The sequence below is a fragment of the Sinohyriopsis cumingii genome, chromosome 9 (genome assembly GCF_028554795.1).
Source record: "Sinohyriopsis cumingii isolate HCF-2022 chromosome 9, ASM2855479v2, whole genome shotgun sequence".
Classification (NCBI taxonomy): domain Eukaryota; kingdom Metazoa; phylum Mollusca; class Bivalvia; order Unionida; family Unionidae; genus Sinohyriopsis; species Sinohyriopsis cumingii.
This window is the reverse complement of record NC_142969.1, coordinates 31,437,051-31,457,539: the sequence shown is the minus strand read 5'-3', so window position 1 is coordinate 31,457,539 and position 20,489 is coordinate 31,437,051. Positions and strand designations below refer to the sequence as shown.

The 20,489-nt window shown below is 38.7% G+C and overlaps 1 protein-coding gene across 1 annotated transcript in view; it reads right to left on the bottom strand.

Moving 5' to 3' along the window:
• The window catches only part of LOC149791500 (uncharacterized), a 125,570-nt gene that overhangs the window by 89,470 nt on the left and 15,611 nt on the right, over nt 1-20,489 (bottom strand). The window contains exons 2-4 of the mRNA XM_089969436.1: nt 2,609-16,574; nt 2,007-2,128; nt 1,080-1,400 (exon numbers count right to left, since the gene is read on the bottom strand). Coding sequence (XP_089825562.1) covers nt 1,080-1,400; nt 2,007-2,128; nt 2,609-16,574 — 14,409 coding nt within the window. The remainder of the gene's footprint in view (nt 1-1,079; nt 1,401-2,006; nt 2,129-2,608; nt 16,575-20,489) is intronic.

The window sequence follows — 20,489 nt, the reverse complement described above, 5'->3', positions numbered from 1 at the left end:
CAGATAAGACCATACATATATTTGGTACGCTGATACCATCCAGTCAATGGCGAAATGTCATTTTCAGTTCAAGTGATCCCCGATAATTTATGCCATATGGACCTGGATCCTAATGAATCTTTCAGATGGAAAGGATTGATGTTCATGTGTATAAAAGTAACCCAGAATATATTATTTTATATTGATATTCCAGAGTAAAGTAATAGTTACCGAAATATTTGCTCTCAGCCTCTCTGACACTAATTTGCAATGAAAAATCCTTTTTCTAAAACCCAGAACACTACGAAACGTATCAAACGGGTTTCCGATTAATTCATATAATGAAAAAAAACAACAACAAAAAAAAAAACGGAGCATTTTACTAGCCCATAAAGCCACAAAAAGGTAGGTGTTTCCGGTCGACCTATCGTCCCTGTTTCTTATTGCCAACCCTAGTACCACACCCAACACCCCAACCCCATCCCCGTTAGAATAAAGAAAACACAAATCCAGAACTTGATTTGTGCATTCATTTAAATGAGCCTGTTTTGCCACTTAGTACATTATATATTCATATTATTATTGCATATATAATGTTTAAACGTAAAAAGAACCTACCTACCTAATTTTAAAACCAATGCAACAGGAAACACGCGCATTAATTTTTGGACTAGTAGATCTAGAACCTAAACTACACAGTCGTATTCTAGAAATACAAAATATATTTTTTTCAAAACTGTTATGTTGATCTGAATTAAGTTACAGGATACTGATTCAATTTGATAAATATACGATTTATTGGCACAACAAATGATACACCAAATAATTTACTTTTTTGAACAAATATTTTTGATATTTTACAGAGAATGGTTATGACAGGTGTGTATTATGACGGTACAGAACTCCTAATTTTAAGTACACAGATCACAGTTTCAATTCCCTTATATGCCAAAATATCGTTCTGTAAATATTGAGCAATTCAAAAACACTAGTATCGGGATAACTTTGTATTATTATGTAGCAGGTTGTATTTAAGAGAATCGTTATTTTCGTTGTCGTTAAGAGAGAGAGAGAGAGAGAGAGATTGAGAGAGAGATTACCTCGTTTTCTCTTGTGTTACCGGAGCTATATGGTTGAACTTTGTAGTATGTCACAACCATCAGGAACTCTGCTTTAAACGAAATGTTGTCTATGGACGTTACCATTTCTTCAGCCAATTTTACATCAGAGTCGCTCCCAAAGCCCTTGTCCTTAGATGTCATGGTACGATAGTATATTTTCCCCTCACCTCTGACATTTATGTCAGTGTGGTACCCAAGGAGTAAAACACGGTCATCATATGCCGATTTGTAATTATCTTCATTCGGAGCATCTGCCGTCGTGAATGGTTTCTTTATGGAAACTAGACCATTACTGCTCACCTGTGTGTACAAAAGTCACTGTATCTTTAAAACTGATTAACAAATACCAATAGAGCTACTTCTAGATGGCAAATGCACACTCGTTATATAACCCATAGTTCCCCACTCCACACGTGGCCCTGACACCAGGGGTCCAAACAAAGTCACTTCTACTGCAGATGGAAATTCTGATTGACAAATGAAGAATATAACAATATCAACACACAACACTCCATACTAAAGCACAGTTATAATTTAAAAATATATATTTAAAAAAAGCAAACATATATCCATTCATGTTGTAAACTAATGATATTTAACCGACCTACCTATCCCAAAACCTACCAACACACGCACACAAATTCATTCATACATACATACATAAATCCATCCATCCATACATATCCATCCATACATACATTCAGATGGTTATATCATCTGTATTTTGAACAATCTTCATGTGACATTCGAAACGTGCCTTAAATTGGTACTAATTAATATTAGGCAAGTGTAAGAATAAAGAAAAAGCTTTAATTTGATGTAACGCATTACGTTAATGACCAGGCAAAGTTTGATCGGTTCTGGCGATAGGTCAATTGATTGGAAAATTAACATGCAAATACTTACATAGATTTTTTTATATGTATTACCACAGATGGGAAACTCAAAGTTGGATGACACTTCTTGAGCTACATCATCTACATTCACCATTACTTGATCCTTTGTAATGCTTCCAAACTGGAAGCGAGCTAAACAATAAATAAATAAATAAATAAATAAATAAGCAAATAAATAAATAAATCAGGTAATATACAGTGGAAAAATAAGGCGTGTATATATTTCTTTTGGAAGACATTCATTAATTAGATAGCTCTTAATAATTCTTGACTATCTGCTTTATTCAAGATTATAATGCATAATTCGAAGTTCTGGATGTCAAATTAGTCCAAATGTTCAGAAAATAGTGCGTTGTGTGCTTTTGCATTGACTAAGTTCAACCGTTTTCAATTATTGAATTAATCTAATGAGTGAAGAAATCAATCAAGGACAATATGAATTTAGTCATTTTCAAATAGCTGTGTTATGGCAACTGAAATTAAATGAAACAATGAAAAAGACCATGAATAAAGCATAACAGTATTTCGAGAAAGACAAATTGTGATTGACTAGATGAAACAAGGGTGGTGGTATTCTTATCTAAGGAAGAAATAAATATATAGATTAGTTACGTTGTATCGGAGGCACTGTTGTTGGTGTTGTACTTCTCGTTGTAGACATGGTTGACGATGTCGTAGTTGCACTACTAGTTGTTGATGTTGTAGATGAAGTTGTACTACTAGTCGTTGGCGTTGTAGATGAAGTTGTACTACTAGTCGTTGGCGTCGTAGATGAAGTTGTACTACTAGTCGTTGGCGTTGTAGATGAAGTTGTACTACTAGTCGTTGAAGTTGTAGATGAAGTTGTACTACTAGTCGTTGAAGTTGTAGATGAAGTTGTACTACTAGTCGTTGGCGTCGTAGATGAAGGTGCACTTGTCCTAGTAGTGCTCATATACGTTGTCGGACTGGTTGTAGTATATGTTGTAGAGGTTGTTGTCGGTAGTGTTGATGCATTTGTTGCTGCTGACGTGCTTGTTCTTGATGAAGTCATTGTACCAGACGAAGGAGTGCTAGTAGGCGATGTTGACGTGCTGGACGAATCAGTTGCAATCACAGTAGTACTTCCAGTAGTCGTGGGTTCTTGTGTCGAAGCTTGTGTAGACATTTTTGCTGTGCCAGGTGAAGAAGTTGTCTTGAATGAAGAATTGGTACCTGGTGAAGTAGCTCCGGTGGGCCTAATAGTAGTGTTAGTTGAAATTTCAGTTCCAATTGATGTAGTTGTATACTCTGTAATACTTGTAGATGATTCGTTGGACCTTGGAGTGATTGTGCCAAGTGAACTACGTGTAAATTCTGCAGTAGTTGTATCAACAACTGAAATAGTTGTAGACCCTGCCGTACTTGTTCCATGCGATGTAGATGTGGATTTTACAGTACTTATAGATGATGCAATGGGTGTAACAGAAGATATTTGTGTAGTTTCTGATGTGGTTGTGCCAGATGAAGAAATGATGGTCATGTTAGGTGAAATAGTTGTAGACTCTGCGGTAGGTGTGCTATTTGAAGTACTCATAGATCCAGAAGTATTTGTTGGTGATATACTTGATGTACCTGTAGAAGATGTTGTGAACTCGAAGGTTGTTGTAAGAAGTGAACTAGTTGTAGACCCTGCAGAAGATGTAGCTACTGAGCTAATTGATGACTCAACTGTATTTGTTCCGAGTGATGTAGTTCTAGCTTCCGTAGTACCTGTAGATAACGCGGTCGGTGTATTCGTAGTAGAAATGGTAGACTCAATGGATGTTGTAACAAGTGAACTTGCAGTAGACTTTAGGGTGCTTTTGCTAGCTGAACCAGTTGTAGAACCTAAAGTACTTGTTCCAAGTGATGTACTTGTAGACTCTACAATACTAGTAGATAATGTGATTGGTTTTTGAGTAGAAGAAGTGGTGGAAATTAGGGTCGTTGTGCCAGGTGAACTAGATGTAGACTCTGTGGTACTTGTACCACCTGAACCAGTTGTAAAAGCTGAAGTACTTGTTCCAAGTGACGTAGTTCTAGACTCTACAGTACCTGTAGATAATGTGGTTGGTTTTTCAGGAGAAGACATCGTAGACCCTAGGGTTCTTGTGCCAAGTGAACTAGTTGTAGACTCTGTGGAACTTGTACCAGCAGAAACTGTTGTAGAACCTGAAGTACTTGTTCCAAGTGATGTTGGTGTAGACTCTATAGTACCTGTAGATAATGTGGTTGGTTTTTCAGGAGAAGATATCGTAGACCCTAGGGTTGTTGTGCCAGGTGAACTAGATGTAGACTCTGTGATAATTGTACCAGCTGAAACAGTTGTAGAACCTGAAGTACCTGTTCCACGTGATGTAGTTGTAGATTCAAAAGTACTAGTAGATAATGTGATTGGTTTTTCAGTAGAAGAAGTGATAGATTCTAGGGTTGTTGTGCCAAGTGAACTAGATATATACTCTGTGGCACTTGTACCAACTGATCCAGTTATAGAACCTGAAGTACTTGTTCCACGTGATGTACTTGTAGACTGTACCGGACTAGTTGATAATATAGTTGTTTTTTCAGTAGCAGCAGTGGTAGATTCTAGAGTTGTTGTGCTAGGTGAACTAGATGTAGACTCTGTAGACTCTGTGGTACTTGTACCAACTGAACCAGTTGTAGAACCTGAAGTACTTGTTCCAAGTGGTGTTGGTGTAGACTCTATAGTACCTGTAGATAATGTGGTTGGTTTTTCAGTAGAAGACATGGTAGACCCTAGTGTTGTTGTGCCAAGTGAACTAGATGTAGACTCTGTGTTAATTGTACCAGCTGAAACAGTTGTAGAACCTGAAGTACTTGTTCCAAGTGATGTAGACTCTGCAGTACTAGTAGGTAATGTGATTGGTCTCTCAGTAGACGAAGTGGTGAACTCTAGGGTTGTTGAGGCAGGTGAACTAGGTGTAGACTCTTTGGTACTTGTACCAGCTGAACCAGTTGTAGAACCTGAAGTACTTGTTCCAAGTGATGTAGTTGTAGACTCAATAGTACTTGTAGAATCTGTGGATGGTTTTTCAGTAGAAGACGTGGTGGACCATAGGGTTGTTGTGCCAAGGGAACTAGATGTAGACTCTGTGATAATTGTACCAGCTGAAACAGTTGTAGAACCTGAAGTTCTTGTTCCAAGTGATGTAGTTGTAGACTCTAAAGTATTAGTCGATAATGTGATTGGTTTTTCAGTAGAAGAAGTGGTGGACCCTAGGGTTGTTGTACCAAGTGAACTAGTTGTAGACTCTATAGTACTTGTACCAGCTGAAACTGTTGTAGAACCTGAAGTACTTGTTCCAAGTGATGTAGTTGTAGACTCAAAAGTACTAGTAGATAATGTGATTGGTTTTTCAGTAGAAGAAGTGGAAGATTCTATGATTGTTGTGCCAAGCGAACTAGATGTATACTCTTTGGTACTTGTACCAACTGAACCAGTTGTAGAACCTGAAGTACTTGTTCCACGTGATGTAGTTGTAGACTCTACAGTACTAGCAGATAATGTGGTTGGTTGTTCAGTAGAAGAAGTGGTGGACTCTAGGGTTGTTGTGCCAGGTGAACTAGTTGTAGACTCTGTAGACTCTGTGGTCGTTGTACCAGCTGAAACAGTTGTAGAACCTGAAGTACTTGTTCCAAGTGATGTACTTGTAGATTTTAGAGTACTAGTATATAATGTTATTGGTTTTTCAGTAGAAGAAGTGGTGTAAATTAGGGTTGTTGTGCCAGGTGAACTAGTTGTAGGCTCTGTGGTACTTGTACCAGCTGAACCAGTTGTAGAAACTGAAGTACTTGTTCCAAGTGATGTAGTTGTAGACTCAAAAGTACTAGTAGATAATGTGATTGGTTTTTCAGTAGAAGAAGTGGTAGATTCTAGGGTTGTTGTGCCAAGTGAACTAGATATATACTCTGTGGTACTTGTACCAACTGATCCAGTTGTAGAACCTGAAGTACTTGTTCCACGTGATGTACTTGTAGACTGTACCGGACTAGTTGATAATATGGTTGTTTTTTCAATAGCAGCTGTGGTAGATTCTAGAGTTGTTGTGCCAGATGAACTAGATGTAGACTCTGCGATAGTTGTACCAGCTGAAACAGTTGTAGAACCTGAAGTACTTGTTCCAAGTGATGTAGTTCTAGACTGTATAGTACTAGTAGATAATGTGGTTGGTTTTTCAGTAGAAAACATGGTAGACCCTAGTGTTGTTGTGCCAGGTGAACTAGATGTAGACTCTGTGATAATTGTACCAGCTGAAACAGTTGTAGAACCTGAAGTACTTCTTCCACGTGATGTAGTTGTAGACTCAAAAGTACTAGTAGATAATGTGCTTGGTTTTTCAGTAGAAGAAGTGGTGGACCCTAGGGTTGTTGTGCCAAGTGAACTAGATGTAGACTCTGTGTTAATTGTACCAGCTGAAACTGTTGTAGAACCTGAAGTACTTGAAGTACTAGTAGATAATGTGCTTGGTTTTTCAGTAGAAGAAGTGGTGGACCCTAGGGTTGTTGTGCCAAGTGAACTAGATGTAGACTCTGTGTTAATTGTACCAGCTGAAACTGTTGTAGAACCTGAAGTACTTGTTCCAAGTGATGTAGTTGTAGATTCAAAAGTACTAGTAGATAATGTGATTGGTTTTTCAGTAGAAGAAGTGGTGGACCCTAGGGTTGTTGTGGCAAGTGAACTAGATGTATACTCTGTGGTACTTGTACCAACTGAACCAGTTGTAGAACCTGAAGTACTTGTTCCAAGTGATGTAGTTGTAGACTCTAAAGTACTAGTAGATAATGTAGTTGGTTGTTCAGTAGAAGAAGTGGTGGACCCTAGGGTTGTTGTACCAAGTGAACTAGTTGTAGACTCTATGGTACTTGTACCAGCTGAAACTGTTGTAGAACCTGAAGCACTTGTTCCAAGTGACGTAGTTGTAGACTCTACCGTACTAGTAGATAATGTGATTGGTTTTTCAGTAGAAGAAGTGGTAGATTCTAGGATTGTTGTGCTAAGTGAACTAGATGTATGCTCTTTGGTACTTGTACCAACTGATCCAGTTGTAGAACCTGAAGTACTTGTTCCACGTGATGTAGTTGTAGACTCTACAGTACTAGTAGATAATGTGGTTGGTTGTTCAGTAGAAGAAGTGGTGGACCCTAGGGTTGTTGTGCCAGGTGAACTAGTTGTCGACTCTGTAGACTCTGTGGTACTTGTACCAACTGAACCAGTTGTAGAACCTGAAGTACTTGTTCCAAGTGATGTTGGTGTAGACTCTATAGTACCTGTAGATAATGTGATTGGTGTTTCAGTAGAAGAAGTGGTAGATTCTAGGGTTGTTGTGCCAAGTGAACTAGATATATACTCTGTGGTACTTGTACCAACTGATCCAGTTGTAGAACCTGAAGTACTTGTTCCACGTGATGTACTTGCAGACTGTACCGGACTAGTTGATAATATGGTTGTTTTTTCAGTAGCAGCTGTGGTAGATTCTAGAGTTGTTGTGCCAGATGAACTAGATGTAGACTCTCCGATAGTTGTAACAGCTGAAACAGTTGTAGAACCTGAAGTACTTGTTCCACGGGATGTAGTTGTAGACTCTACCGTACTAGTAGATAATGTGATTGGTTTTTCAGTAGAAGAAGTGGTAGATTCTAGGGTTGTTGTGGCAAGTGAACTAGATGCATAATCTGTGGTACTTGTACCAACTGAACCAGTTGTAGAACCTGAAGTACTTGTTCCAAGTGATGTAGTTGTAGACTCTAAAGTACTAGTAGATAATGTGGTTGGTTGTTCAGTAGAAGAAGTGGTGGACCCTAGGGTTGTTGTGCCAAGTGAACTAGTTGTAGACTCTATTGTACTTGTACCAGCTGAAACTGTTGTAGAACCTGAAGTACTTGTTCCAAGTGATGTAGTTGTAGATTCAAAAGTACTAGTAGATAATGTGATTGGTTTTTCAGTAGAAGAAGTGGTGGACCCTAGGGTTGTTGTGGCAAGTGAACTAGATGTATACTCTGTGGTACTTGTACCAACTGAACCAGTTGTAGAACCTGAAGTACTTGTTCCAAGTGATGTAGTTGTAGACTCTAAAGTACTAGTAGATAATGTGGTTGGTTGTTCAGTAGAAGAAGTGGTGGACCCTAGGGTTGTTGTACCAAGTGAACTAGTTGTAGACTCTATGGTACTTGTACCAGCTGAAACTGTTGTAGAACCTGAAGTACTTGTTCCAAGTGACGTAGTTGTAGACTCTACCGTACTAGTAGATAATGTGATTGGTTTTTCAGTAGAAGAAGTGGTAGATTCTAGGATTGTTGTGCCAAGTGAACTAGATGTATACTCTTTGGTACTTGTACCAACTGATCCAGTTGTAGAACCTGAAGTTTTTGTTCCACGTGATGTAGTTGTAGACTCTACAGTACTAGTAGATAATGTGGTTGGTTGTTCAGTAGAAGAAGTGGTGGACCCTAGGGTTGTTGTGCCAGGTGAACTAGTTGTCGACTCTGTAGACTCTGTGGTACTTGTACCAACTGAACCAGTTGTAGAACCTGAAGTACTTGTTCCAAGTGATGTTGGTGTAGACTCTATAGTACCTGTAGATAATGTGATTGGTGTTTCAGTAGAAGAAGTGGTAGATTCTAGGGTTGTTGTGCCAAGTGAACTAGATATATACTCTGTGGTACTTGTACCAACTGATCCAGTTGTAGAACCTGAAGTACTTGTTCCACGTGATGTACTTGCAGACTGTACCGGACTAGTTGATAATATGGTTGTTTTTTCAGTAGCAGCTGTGGTAGATTCTAGAGTTGTTGTGCCAGATGAACTAGATGTAGACTCTCCGATAGTTGTAACAGCTGAAACAGTTGTAGAACCTGAAGTACTTGTTCCACGGGATGTAGTTGTAGACTCTACCGTACTAGTAGATAATGTGATTGGTTTTTCAGTAGAAGAAGTGGTAGATTCTAGGGTTGTTGTGGCAAGTGAACTAGATGCATAATCTGTGGTACTTGTACCAACTGAACCAGTTGTAGAACCTGAAGTACTTGTTCCAAGTGATGTAGTTGTAGACTCTAAAGTACTAGTAGATAATGTGGTTGGTTGTTCAGTAGAAGAAGTGGTGGACCCTAGGGTTGTTGTGCCAAGTGAACTAGTTGTAGACTCTATTGTACTTGTACCAGCTGAAACTGTTGTAGAACCTGAAGTACTTGTTCCAAGTGATGTAGTTGTAGATTCAAAAGTACTAGTAGATAATGTGATTGGTTTTTCAGTAGAAGAAGTGGTGGACCCTAGGGTTGTTGTGGCAAGTGAACTAGATGTATACTCTGTGGTACTTGTACCAACTGAACCAGTTGTAGAACCTGAAGTACTTGTTCCAAGTGATGTAGTTGTAGACTCTAAAGTACTAGTAGATAATGTGGTTGGTTGTTCAGTAGAAGAAGTGGTGGACCCTAGGGTTGTTGTACCAAGTGAACTAGTTGTAGACTCTATGGTACTTGTACCAGCTGAAACTGTTGTAGAACCTGAAGTACTTGTTCCAAGTGACGTAGTTGTAGACTCTACCGTACTAGTAGATAATGTGATTGGTTTTTCAGTAGAAGAAGTGGTAGATTCTAGGATTGTTGTGCCAAGTGAACTAGATGTATACTCTTTGGTACTTGTACCAACTGATCCAGTTGTAGAACCTGAAGTACTTGTTCCACGTGATGTAGTTGTAGACTCTACAGTACTAGTAGATAATGTGGTTGGTTGTTCAGTAGAAGAAGTGGTGGACCCTAGGGTTGTTGTGCCAGGTGAACTAGTTGTCGACTCTGTAGACTCTGTGGTACTTGTACCAACTGAACCAGTTGTAGAACCTGAAGTACTTGTTCCAAGTGATGTTGGTGTAGACTCTATAGTACCTGTAGATAATGTGATTGGTGTTTCAGTAGAAGAAGTGGTAGATTCTAGGGTTGTTGTGCCAAGTGAACTAGATATATACTCTGTGGTACTTGTACCAACTGATCCAGTTGTAGAACCTGAAGTACTTGTTCCACGTGATGTACTTGCAGACTGTACCGGACTAGTTGATAATATGGTTGTTTTTTCAGTAGCAGCTGTGGTAGATTCTAGAGTTGTTGTGCCAGATGAACTAGATGTAGACTCTCCGATAGTTGTAACAGCTGAAACAGTTGTAGAACCTGAAGTACTTGTTCCACGGGATGTACTTGTAGACTCTACCGTACTAGTAGATAATGTGATTGGTTTTTCAGTAGAAGAAGTGGTAGATTCTAGGATTGTTGTGCCAAGTGAACTAGATGTATACTCCTTGGTACTTGTACCAACTGATCCAGTTGTAGAACCTGAAGTACTTGTTCCACGTGATGTAGTTGTAGACTCTACAGTACTAGTAGATAATGTGGTTGGTTGTTCAGTAGAAGAAGTGGTGGACCCTAGGGTTGTTGTGCCAGGTGAACTAGTTGTCGACTCTGTAGACTCTGTGGTACTTGTACCAACTGAACCAGTTGTAGAACCTGAAGTACTTGTTCCAAGTGATGTTGGTGTAGACTCTATAGTACCTGTAGATAATGTGATTGGTGTTTCAGTAGAAGAAGTGGTAGATTCTAGGGTTGTTGTGCCAAGTGAACTAGATATATACTCTGTGGTACTTGTACCAACTGATCCAGTTGTAGAACCTGAAGTACTTGTTCCACGTGATGTACTTGCAGACTGTACCGGACTAGTTGATAATATGGTTGTTTTTTCAGTAGCAGCTGTGGTAGATTCTAGAGTTGTTGTGCCAGATGAACTAGATGTAGACTCTCCGATAGTTGTAACAGCTGAAACAGTTGTAGAACCTGAAGTACTTGTTCCACGGGATGTACTTGTAGACTCTACCGTACTAGTAGATAATGTGATTGGTTTTTCAGTAGAAGAAGTGGTAGATTCTAGGGTTGTTGTGGCAAGTGAACTAGATGTATAATCTGTGGTACTTGTACCAACTGAACCAGTTGTAGAACCTGAAGTACTTGTTCCAAGTGATGTAGTTGTAGACTCTAAAGTACTAGTAGATAATGTGGTTGGTTGTTCAGTAGAAGAAGTGGTGGACCCTAGGGTTGTTGTGCCAAGTGAACTAGTTGTAGACTCTATTGTACTTGTACCAGCTGAAACTGTTGTAGAACCTGAAGTACTTGTTCCAAGTGATGTAGTTGTAGACTCAAAAGTACTAGTAGATAATTTGATTGGTTTTTCAGTAGAAAAAGTGGTAGATTCTAGGGTTGTTGTGCCAAGTGAACTAGATATATACTCTGTGATACTTGTACCAACTGATCCAGTTGTAGAACCTGAAGTACTTGCTCCACGTGATGTACCTGTAGACTGTACCGGACTAGTTGATAATATGGTTGTTTTTTCAGTAGCATCAGTGGTAGATTCTAGAGTTGTTGTGCCAGGTGAACTAGATATAGACTCTGCGATAGTTGTACTAGCTGAAACAGTTGTAGATCCTGAAGTACTTGTTCCAAGTGATGTAGTTGTAGACTCTATAGTACTTGTAGAAACTGTGGATGGTTGATCCGTTGAAGAAGTGGTAGACTCTAGGGTTGTTGAGCCCGTTGAACTAGAGGTAGACTCTGTAGACTCTGTGGTACTTGTACCAACTGAACCAGTTGTAGAACCTGGAGTACTTGTTCCAAGTGATGTAGTTGTAGACTCTATAGTACCTGTAGAAACTGTGGATGGTTGATCCGTTGAAGAAGTGGTAGACTCTAGGGTTGTTGAGCCTGTTGAACTAGATGTAGACTCTGTAGACTCTGTGGTACTTGTACCAACTGAACTAGTTGTAGAACCTGATGTACTTGTTCCAAGTGATGTAGTTGTAGACTCTATAGTACCTGTAGAAACTGTGAATGGTTTTTCCGTTGAAAAAGTGGTAGACTCTAGGGATGTTGAGCCAGGTGAACTAGATGTCGACTCTGTTGTACTTGTACCAGCTGAAACAGTTGTAGAACCTGAAGTACTTGTTCCAAGTGATGTACTTGTAGACTTTAGAGTACTAGTAGATAATGTGATTGGTTTTTCAGTAGAAGAAGTGGTGTAAATTAGGGTTGTTGTGCCAGGTGAACTAGTTGTAGGCTCTGTGGTACTTGTACCAGCTGAACCAGTTGTAGAAACTGAAGTACTTGTTCCACGTGATGTAGTTATAGACTCTACAGTACTAGTAGATAATGTGATTGGCTTCTCAGTAGACGAAGTGGTGGACTCTAGTTTTGTTGTGCCAGGTGAACTAGTTGTAGACTCTGTAAACTCTGTGGTACTTGTACCAACTGAACCAGTTGTTGAACCTGAAGTACTTGTTCCAAGTGATGTAGTTGTAGACTCTATAGTACTTGTAGAAACTGTGGATGGTTGATCCGTTGAAGAAGTGGTAGACTCTAGGGTTGTTGAGCCAGTTGAACTAGATGTAGACTTTGTGGTACTTGTACCAACTGAACCAGTTGTAGAACCTGATGTACTTGTTACAAGTGATGTAGTTGTAGACTCTATAGTACCTGTAGAAACTGTGGATGGTTTTTCCGTTGAAAAAGTGGTAGACTCTAGGGTTGTTGAACCAGGTGAACTAGATGTCGACTCTGTTGTACTTGTACCAGCTGAAACAGTTGTAGAACCTGAAGTACTTGTTCCAAGTGATGTACTTGTAAACACTGTGGTTGGTATTCCAGTAGAAGTGGTAGAAATTAGGGATGTTGAGCCAGGTGAACTAGTTTTAGGCTCTGTGGTACGTGTACCTGCTGAACTCGTTGTACTATCTGAAGCACTTGTTCCAAATGAAGTAGTTGTAGACTCTACATTACTAGTAGATAATGTGGTTGGATTGTCAGTAGAAGAAGTAGTAGACTCTAGGGTTGTTGTGCCAAGTGAACTAGTTGTAGACTCTGTGGTACTTGTACCAGCTGAAACAGTTGTAGAACCTGAAGTACTTGTTCCAAATGATGTACTTGTAGACTCTACAGTACTTGTAGAAACTGTGGTTGGTATTCCAGTAGAAGAGTCAGGTACTAGCGTTGTTGTATCTGGTGAACTAGATGTAGACTCTGTGGTACTTGTACCAGCTGAACCAGTTGTAGAACCTTTAGTACTTGTTCCACGTGATGTACTTGTAGACTCTACCTTACTAGTTGATAATGTGGTTTGTTTTTCAGTAGAAGACGTGGTGGACTCTAGGGTTGTTGTGCCAAGTGAACTAGTTGTAGACTCTGTGGTACTTGTACCAGCTGAAACAGTTGTAGAACCTGAAGTACTTGTTCCAAGTAATGTAGTTGTAGACTCTACAATACTTGTAGATAATGTTGTGGGGTTTTCAGTAAAAGAAGAAGTGGTAGACTCTAGGGTTGTTGTTCCAAGTGATGTACTTGTAAACACTGTGGTTGGTATTCCTGTAGAAGTGGTAGAAATTAGGGTTGTTGAGCCAGTTGAAGTAGTTGTAGACTCTGTGCTACTTGTACCAGCTGAAACGGTTGTATAACCTGAGGCACTTGTTCCAAGTGAAGTAGTTGAAGACTCTATAGTACTTGTAGAAACTGTGGTTGGTATTTCAGTAGAAGTGGTAGATACTAGCGTTGTTGTACCGGGTGAACTAGATATAGTCTCTGTGGTACTTGTACCAGCTGAACTAGTTGTAGTACCTGTATTACTTGTTCCACGTGATGTACTTGTAGACTCTTCCTTACTAGTTGATAATGTGGTTAGTTTTTCAGTAGAAGAAGTGGTGGACTCAAGGGTTGTTGAGCCAGGTGAAGTAGTTGTAGACTCTGTGCTACTTGTACCAGCTGAAACGGTTGTTGAACCTAAAGTACTTGTTCCAAGTGATGTACTTGTAGACTCTACAGTACTTGTTGATATTGTGGTTAGTTTTTCAGTAAAAGAAGTGGTAGGAAATATGGTTGTTGTGCCAGTTGAACTAATTGTAGACTCTGTGGTACTTGTGCTAGCTGAACCGGTTGTATAGCGTGAGGCACTTGTTCCAAGTGAAGTAGTTGAAGACTCTACAGTACTTGTAGATAATGTGGTTGGATTTTCAGTAGAAGAGGAAGTGGACTCTATGCTTGTTGTGCCAAGTGAACTAGTTGTAGACTCTCTGTTATTTGTACCAGCTGAAACAGTTGTAGAACCTGACGTACTTGTTCCAAGTGATGTACTTGTAGACTCAACAGTACTTGTAAAGACTGTGATTGGTATTCTAGTAGAACTTGTAGGAACTAGCGTTGTTGTGCCGAGTGAACTAGTTGACGACTCTGTGGTACTTGTCCCAACTGAATCAGTTGTAGAACCTGAAGTACTTGTTCCAAGTGATGTAGTTGTAGACTCTACAATACTTGTAGATAATGTTGTGGGGTTTTCAGTTATAAAAGAAGTGGTAGACTCTAGGGTTGTTGTTCCAAGTGATGTACTTGTAAACACTGTGGTTGGTATTCCAGTAGAAGTGGTAGAAATTAGGGATGTTGAGCCAGGTGAACTAGTTTTAGGCTCTGTGGTACGTGTACCTGCTGAACTCGTTGTACTATCTGAAGCACTTGTTCCAAGTGAAGTAGTTGTAGACTCTACATTACTAGTAGATAATGTGGTTGGATTGTCAGTAGAAGAAGTAGTAGACTCTAGGGCTGTTGTGCCAAGTGAACTAGTTGTAGACTCTGTGGTACTTGTACCAGCTGAAACAGTTGTAGAACCTGAAGTACTTGTTCCAAATGATGTACTTGTAGACTCTACAGTACTTGTAGAAACTGTGGTTGGTATTCCAGTAGAAGAGTCAGGTACTAGCGTTGTTGTATCTGGTGAACTAGATGTAGACTCTGTGGTACTTGTACCAGCTGAACCAGTTGTAGAACCTTTAGTACTTGTTCCACGTGATGTACTTGTAGACTCTACCTTACTAGTTGATAATGTGGTTTGTTTTTCAGTAGAAGACGTGGTGGACTCTAGGGTTGTTGTGCCAAGTGAACTAGTTGTAGACTCTGTGGTACTTGTACCAGCTGAAACAGTTGTAGAACCTGAAGTACTTGTTCCAAGTGATGTACTTGTAGACTTTACAGTACTTGTAGAAACTGTGGTTGGTATTCCAGTAGAAGTGGTAGAAACTAGCGTTGTTGTACCGGGTGAACTAGATGTAGACTCTGTCGTACTTGTACCAGCGGAACTAGTTGTAGAACCTGTAGTAGTTGTTCCACGTGATGTACTTGTAGACTCTACCGTACTAGTTGATAATGTGGTTGGTTTTTCAGTAGAAGTAGTGGTGGAGTCTAGGGTTGTTGTGCCAGGTGAATTAGATGTAGACTCTGTGGTACTTGTACCAGCTGAACCAGTTGTAGAACCTGTAGTACTTGTTCCAAGAGATGTAGTTGTAGCCTCTGCTGTAGTCGTAGATGTCACAGTTGTTGTATCAGTAGCGAACGTCGTAGACTCTTGCGTGGTCGTGCCAAGGGAGCTAGTTGTTGACTCTGTGGAACTTGTAATAGGTGAACTAGTTGTAGATTCTGCGGTACTTGTCCCGATCGATGTGTCCTCCTCAATACACATAGTTGATGATGTAATTGTAGAACTTGTACTTGCCGATGATGTAATTGTAGAACTTGTACTTGCCGATAATCCGGTGCTACTTGTACTCGAAATGATAGACTCTAATGTTGTTGGGCCACGGGAACTAGATGTAGACTCTGTGGTACTTGTACCAGCTGCAACAGTTGTCGAACCTGAATTACTTGTTCCAAGTGATGTAGTTGTAGACTTTAGAGTACTAGTAGATAATGTGGTTGGTTTTTCAGTAGAAGAAGTTGTGGATTCTATGGTTGTTGAGCCAGGTGAACTAGATGTAGAATATGTGGTACTTGCACCAGCTGAACTACTTGATGTAGAACTTGTACTTGCTGATGATCCGGTGCTACTTGTACTCGAAATGATAGACTCTAAGGTTGTTGATCCAGGGGAGCTAGATGTAGACTCTGTGGTACTTGTACCAGCTGTAACAGTTGTCGAACCTGAAGTACTTGTTCCAAGTGGTGTAGTTGTAGACTTTAGAGTACTAGTAGATAATGTGGTTGGTTTTTCAGTAGAAGAAGTTGTGGATTCTATGGTTGTTGAGCCAGGTGAACTAGATGTAGAATATGTGGTACTTGCACCAACTGAACTACTTGATGTAGAACTTGTACTTGCTGATGATCCGGTGCTACTTGTACTCGAAATGATAGACTCTAAGGTTGTTGATCCAGGGGAACTAGATGTAGACTCTGTGGTACTTGTACCAGCTGTAACAGTTGTCGAACCTGAAGTACTTGTTCCAAGTGGTGTAGTTGTAGACTTTAGAGTACTAGTAGATAATGTGGTTGGTTTTTCAGTAGAAGAAGTTGTGGATTCTATGGTTGTTGAGCCAGGAGAACTAGATGTAGAATATGTGGTACCTGCACCAGCTGAACTACTTGATGTAGAACTTGTACTTGCAATGTCGGTTGATGTAGTTGTGCTAGTACAGATGATTTTGGCTGTTATACTGTCGATGGTTAGTAGGAAAAGTGATATTGCAAATATTGATGTTGGAAGCATTCTTATCATCTGAAAAAGAGATAGCATTGGTGTTGAAAGCTTGTTGCAATATTCATTCATATAGAAAACTATTTATTTACAATTTTAATGTTTGCCTTAGCTGCAAAAAAGATGGATTGACTCTTGATTGTGTTGACGAAATAAATTATGTGTTCATACTCTTCTGTGTTTTTCATAACTGCGCGTAACATAAACATTTACAGACATGTTTACATATTTTTAGTTCATAACGGCATCTTATAGCATAATCAGTATGAGTGTTGGTATGGAATTATTTACAGCCTAACTGAAAGCTCAAGAAAGGATGACCTAACTAAACTGTGATGCTTTGGTGTATAAATTATATGTACGAGGCGAGTATTGAGGTGTTGGTGGTGGTAGGTTCGAGGTGTGAACTAGCTGGTTCAGACGACCACCATTTCCATTTAGAACAGTACAGTCAATATGTGCATATAATTAAAACTACGATCTCACTGTGCCAAACTCACCACCTACTTCCCGTTCTGAAAAGAAAACAAATCTGAATTGGTCCTTACAAAATTAATCCTCCCCCCCCCCCCCGTAGAAGTGCGATAGCTCTAATCACCAATGAACATCCATCTTAAGTTATTATTAATATATCTTGCAGAAGAAGAAATAAAAAATCAGCCCTTTTAATATATTAATTTATGTCATATAATAATCAACTCAAACTATGAAGTTCCATTCCTCCGCGATATCAAGAATTAAACAGACCAGCTATTCAACTTTTTATGCAGGCTAGAGTACCATGCTGGGAGGGGATAATTCGTTTTGCTGTTCCCTTATTGTTCATACTTTTCGAATACTGAGGTAGCTGAATTTCCTTATTTCTTTGACAATCTTAGAAATGAATGCTAACATGGTTTTTGCATTTATTATCTAGTCCTGAAAAAGATATATCAGTTTAATGCCATGAGACATGCAAGGATTAACACCATGCCATCAGCTCTTCAAATAAATAAAGCAAATGTATGAGATGACGTAATAGCAAAAGTATTGATGGATAGATTTTACATTAATATCTTGTCAAAATAGATGTCCGCTACAATTTTATAAAATAAAAATATTGAAATATGACTTATCGTGCGTACGAGAAAAAAATCATTATTATTATTATTATTATTATTATTATTAACATTATTAAAGACAAATAATAATTAAAACCATTTAATTATTACTCAAACACGTTTATTTCTCATACAATATATGTTATCATGAACTGATAACACCAAACGGAGCATTACGAATATTATCTTATAGCAATATGACATTATAAGGATGCTATTTTTACGATTTCTAAGTAATTCAAACATGTCAATAAAATACTACATGAACTGTAAAATGTTAATTACTTCGAATGATTTGACTAGGAAATGACATATTTTGTAAACTTTTGAAATTGTATACATTTTGCTATCTGACGTGATGCATTTACCAGCATAAAATATTTTTTAAATATTATCCATAAATTAGACCAACGCTACAATAGGGTAGATTTTGTCTGTTTTGCTTCCTATCTGGAGTTCTCAATCTCAGAATTGGCACCAAATTTTTTATCGCAAAAATGCTAAATTATATCAAAAGCTGATCTAAAAGGTGCCTCTCTGGCCAGAGGTGAAATGTGTGAGTGATTTGTAATGGCGAGCGCATTATATCACTCGGCACCAAACTCCTCCCTTAAACAACTGGAGAGACAGACAGACAGATAGACAGACAAGACAGACAGACAGATTCAATGCGATCATGATGTATTGTATATTTTACTCTTTGGTCAAAGGTTCACGACCAATTGTTTTATTTTTATATTATACAAATTAACCGCACCAAATACGATTTCCGTCTCACCAAATGTTTAGTTTAAATATAGCGTTCATTGGTCTTCGCTTTGTATCCGTATATAATTACAGCTAGACGCGAACCATATCTGTCATGTCCAAACATCACGCCATACAGAGACTATCAGACGACAAATACAATATCGGGTTTACAGAGAAAACGGTATTCATATTTATCATTTTACATAGATTTAGTCAAGACAGATTAGGGGTCATGTTAATCCCAATTCTAAATGCTTATAAATCCGCAGGTCCATTGTTGTCGGTTTAACGTCATTTTTCAGCAAAGAATGGTCATACATGGCTGCCATTCTAACTGGTGGATAAAGTGTTATGTATATTTGATTTAATTTATATTTGATTTATTTTAATTGTTCGTAAATTTTAAAATCTTTGTAGTTTTAATTTCATAGTATGTCAAAATAATGTAGTTTTGATATTTTTTTCAGAAAATAGTTTGACCTTGACTCTTCAGTTGTAAACACTAAAAGCTGATCTAGTTCCCGACATCGATTTCAGAAAACACCGTGGCAATTTTTGGTCAAGGTCATACTGTGGCGAGGCAATGAATGTAAGGTAGTATCATTAAGGTAGAGGATACACATGAATGTATATATGAACGCACGTAAGTAAGACTGAAAGAACATGAAATGTAAAAACTCTAAGAAAATTTGGACATATAGCTAATATACAAATACTAAAACGTTTCAAATATATTAGTGTTCTTTTCATATGTTATGTTTGCTTACTTCTGCAATGGCACTGCGCCAAACTGTTCATTGTAACACCACATACGTGTCTGAGTAATACAAGCAGAAAAAGAACAATCATCTTCAACCAATTTTTAGCATCAGAGATTCAGGCTCCATCAATGATTCATTTCGCTCATTTAAGTGGCTATTGTATAATAATATCACCAACACAATGCTGCCAATTTTAAAAAATAATACTTATAAATGTATCTTTTGAAAAGAATTATGTCACCAAGTTGGCGATTTGATTTGTTTTAAACAGTTGGGTATTTCACCATTAAAGTTGATATTCATTTAAAAAGGCTAATCTATTTTAACATATACGCAAATATTCTTTAGCAAATCAATATATAAATGATTGAATCCAGCTTAATACATCACTAGAGGTGTGTGTGTGTGTGTGTGTGTGTGTGTGTGTGTGTGTGTGTGTGTGACGTAGTTTTAATAGTTACAGTCACTGTCACAGTCACGTCAACCTGATACCTGGCCGACCCGTCCTAACACTAATTTCTTAATGCTGAGCACCAAGAAAGGCAGCTGCTAGTATCATTTTTATAAGTATGTGGTATGATTCGGCCTAGGTTCGAACCCGCACTATCCCGCATCCAAAGCGGACGCTCTAACCACGTAAGCCACCGGAGCGGTCGTGATGCTTTTGCTTTCTTTCCATATTCTCAACACATTCATATCAACAGCTCATGACCCATTATTTTGCGGTAGACTTCGGTTTTACATTTCTCAAAAGCTTCAAATCATCACAATTTCAGGTTCTGATTTTATCCGAAATTATACTAACAAAGATCGCATCGCTTGGCACTCAAAAAATCTGAACAACTGCGGTCATTATACTGACCCAGGGAGACCGAGTTGGCCTAATGCACGATTCTTTAGGAATCACAAACAGTTCACCTTTATTCGCGCTGATTGGAGTCTCAGGTTCGGCCAGCGTCGGATATGAGAGAGCTTTTGTATACTGGCCGGCAAGTATCATGTATTGAAGAAAGTTCGTGATCCACCACCACAACAGTTTGAATCATATATTCACATAGGCGATTAAAAAATCAAAACACTACCAATACAAGATAAGGAAATGGTATTCTAGTGTGAGTCTCACATTTAAAACACATACCCTTAACAGGAACCGTACAGGAAACATATACCTTTGAAATATTGTGATACCCAATTGGCCGTGTAAATCAAAGAGTGTCTGACTGCATTTTAATGGTCATGGGATCAATATCTTCTCAGTCCTATTTCGAGGTGGCTGACTGTATGCATTCTTGGGAAAGACACCCGACTTGATAAAAGCTAGTAAT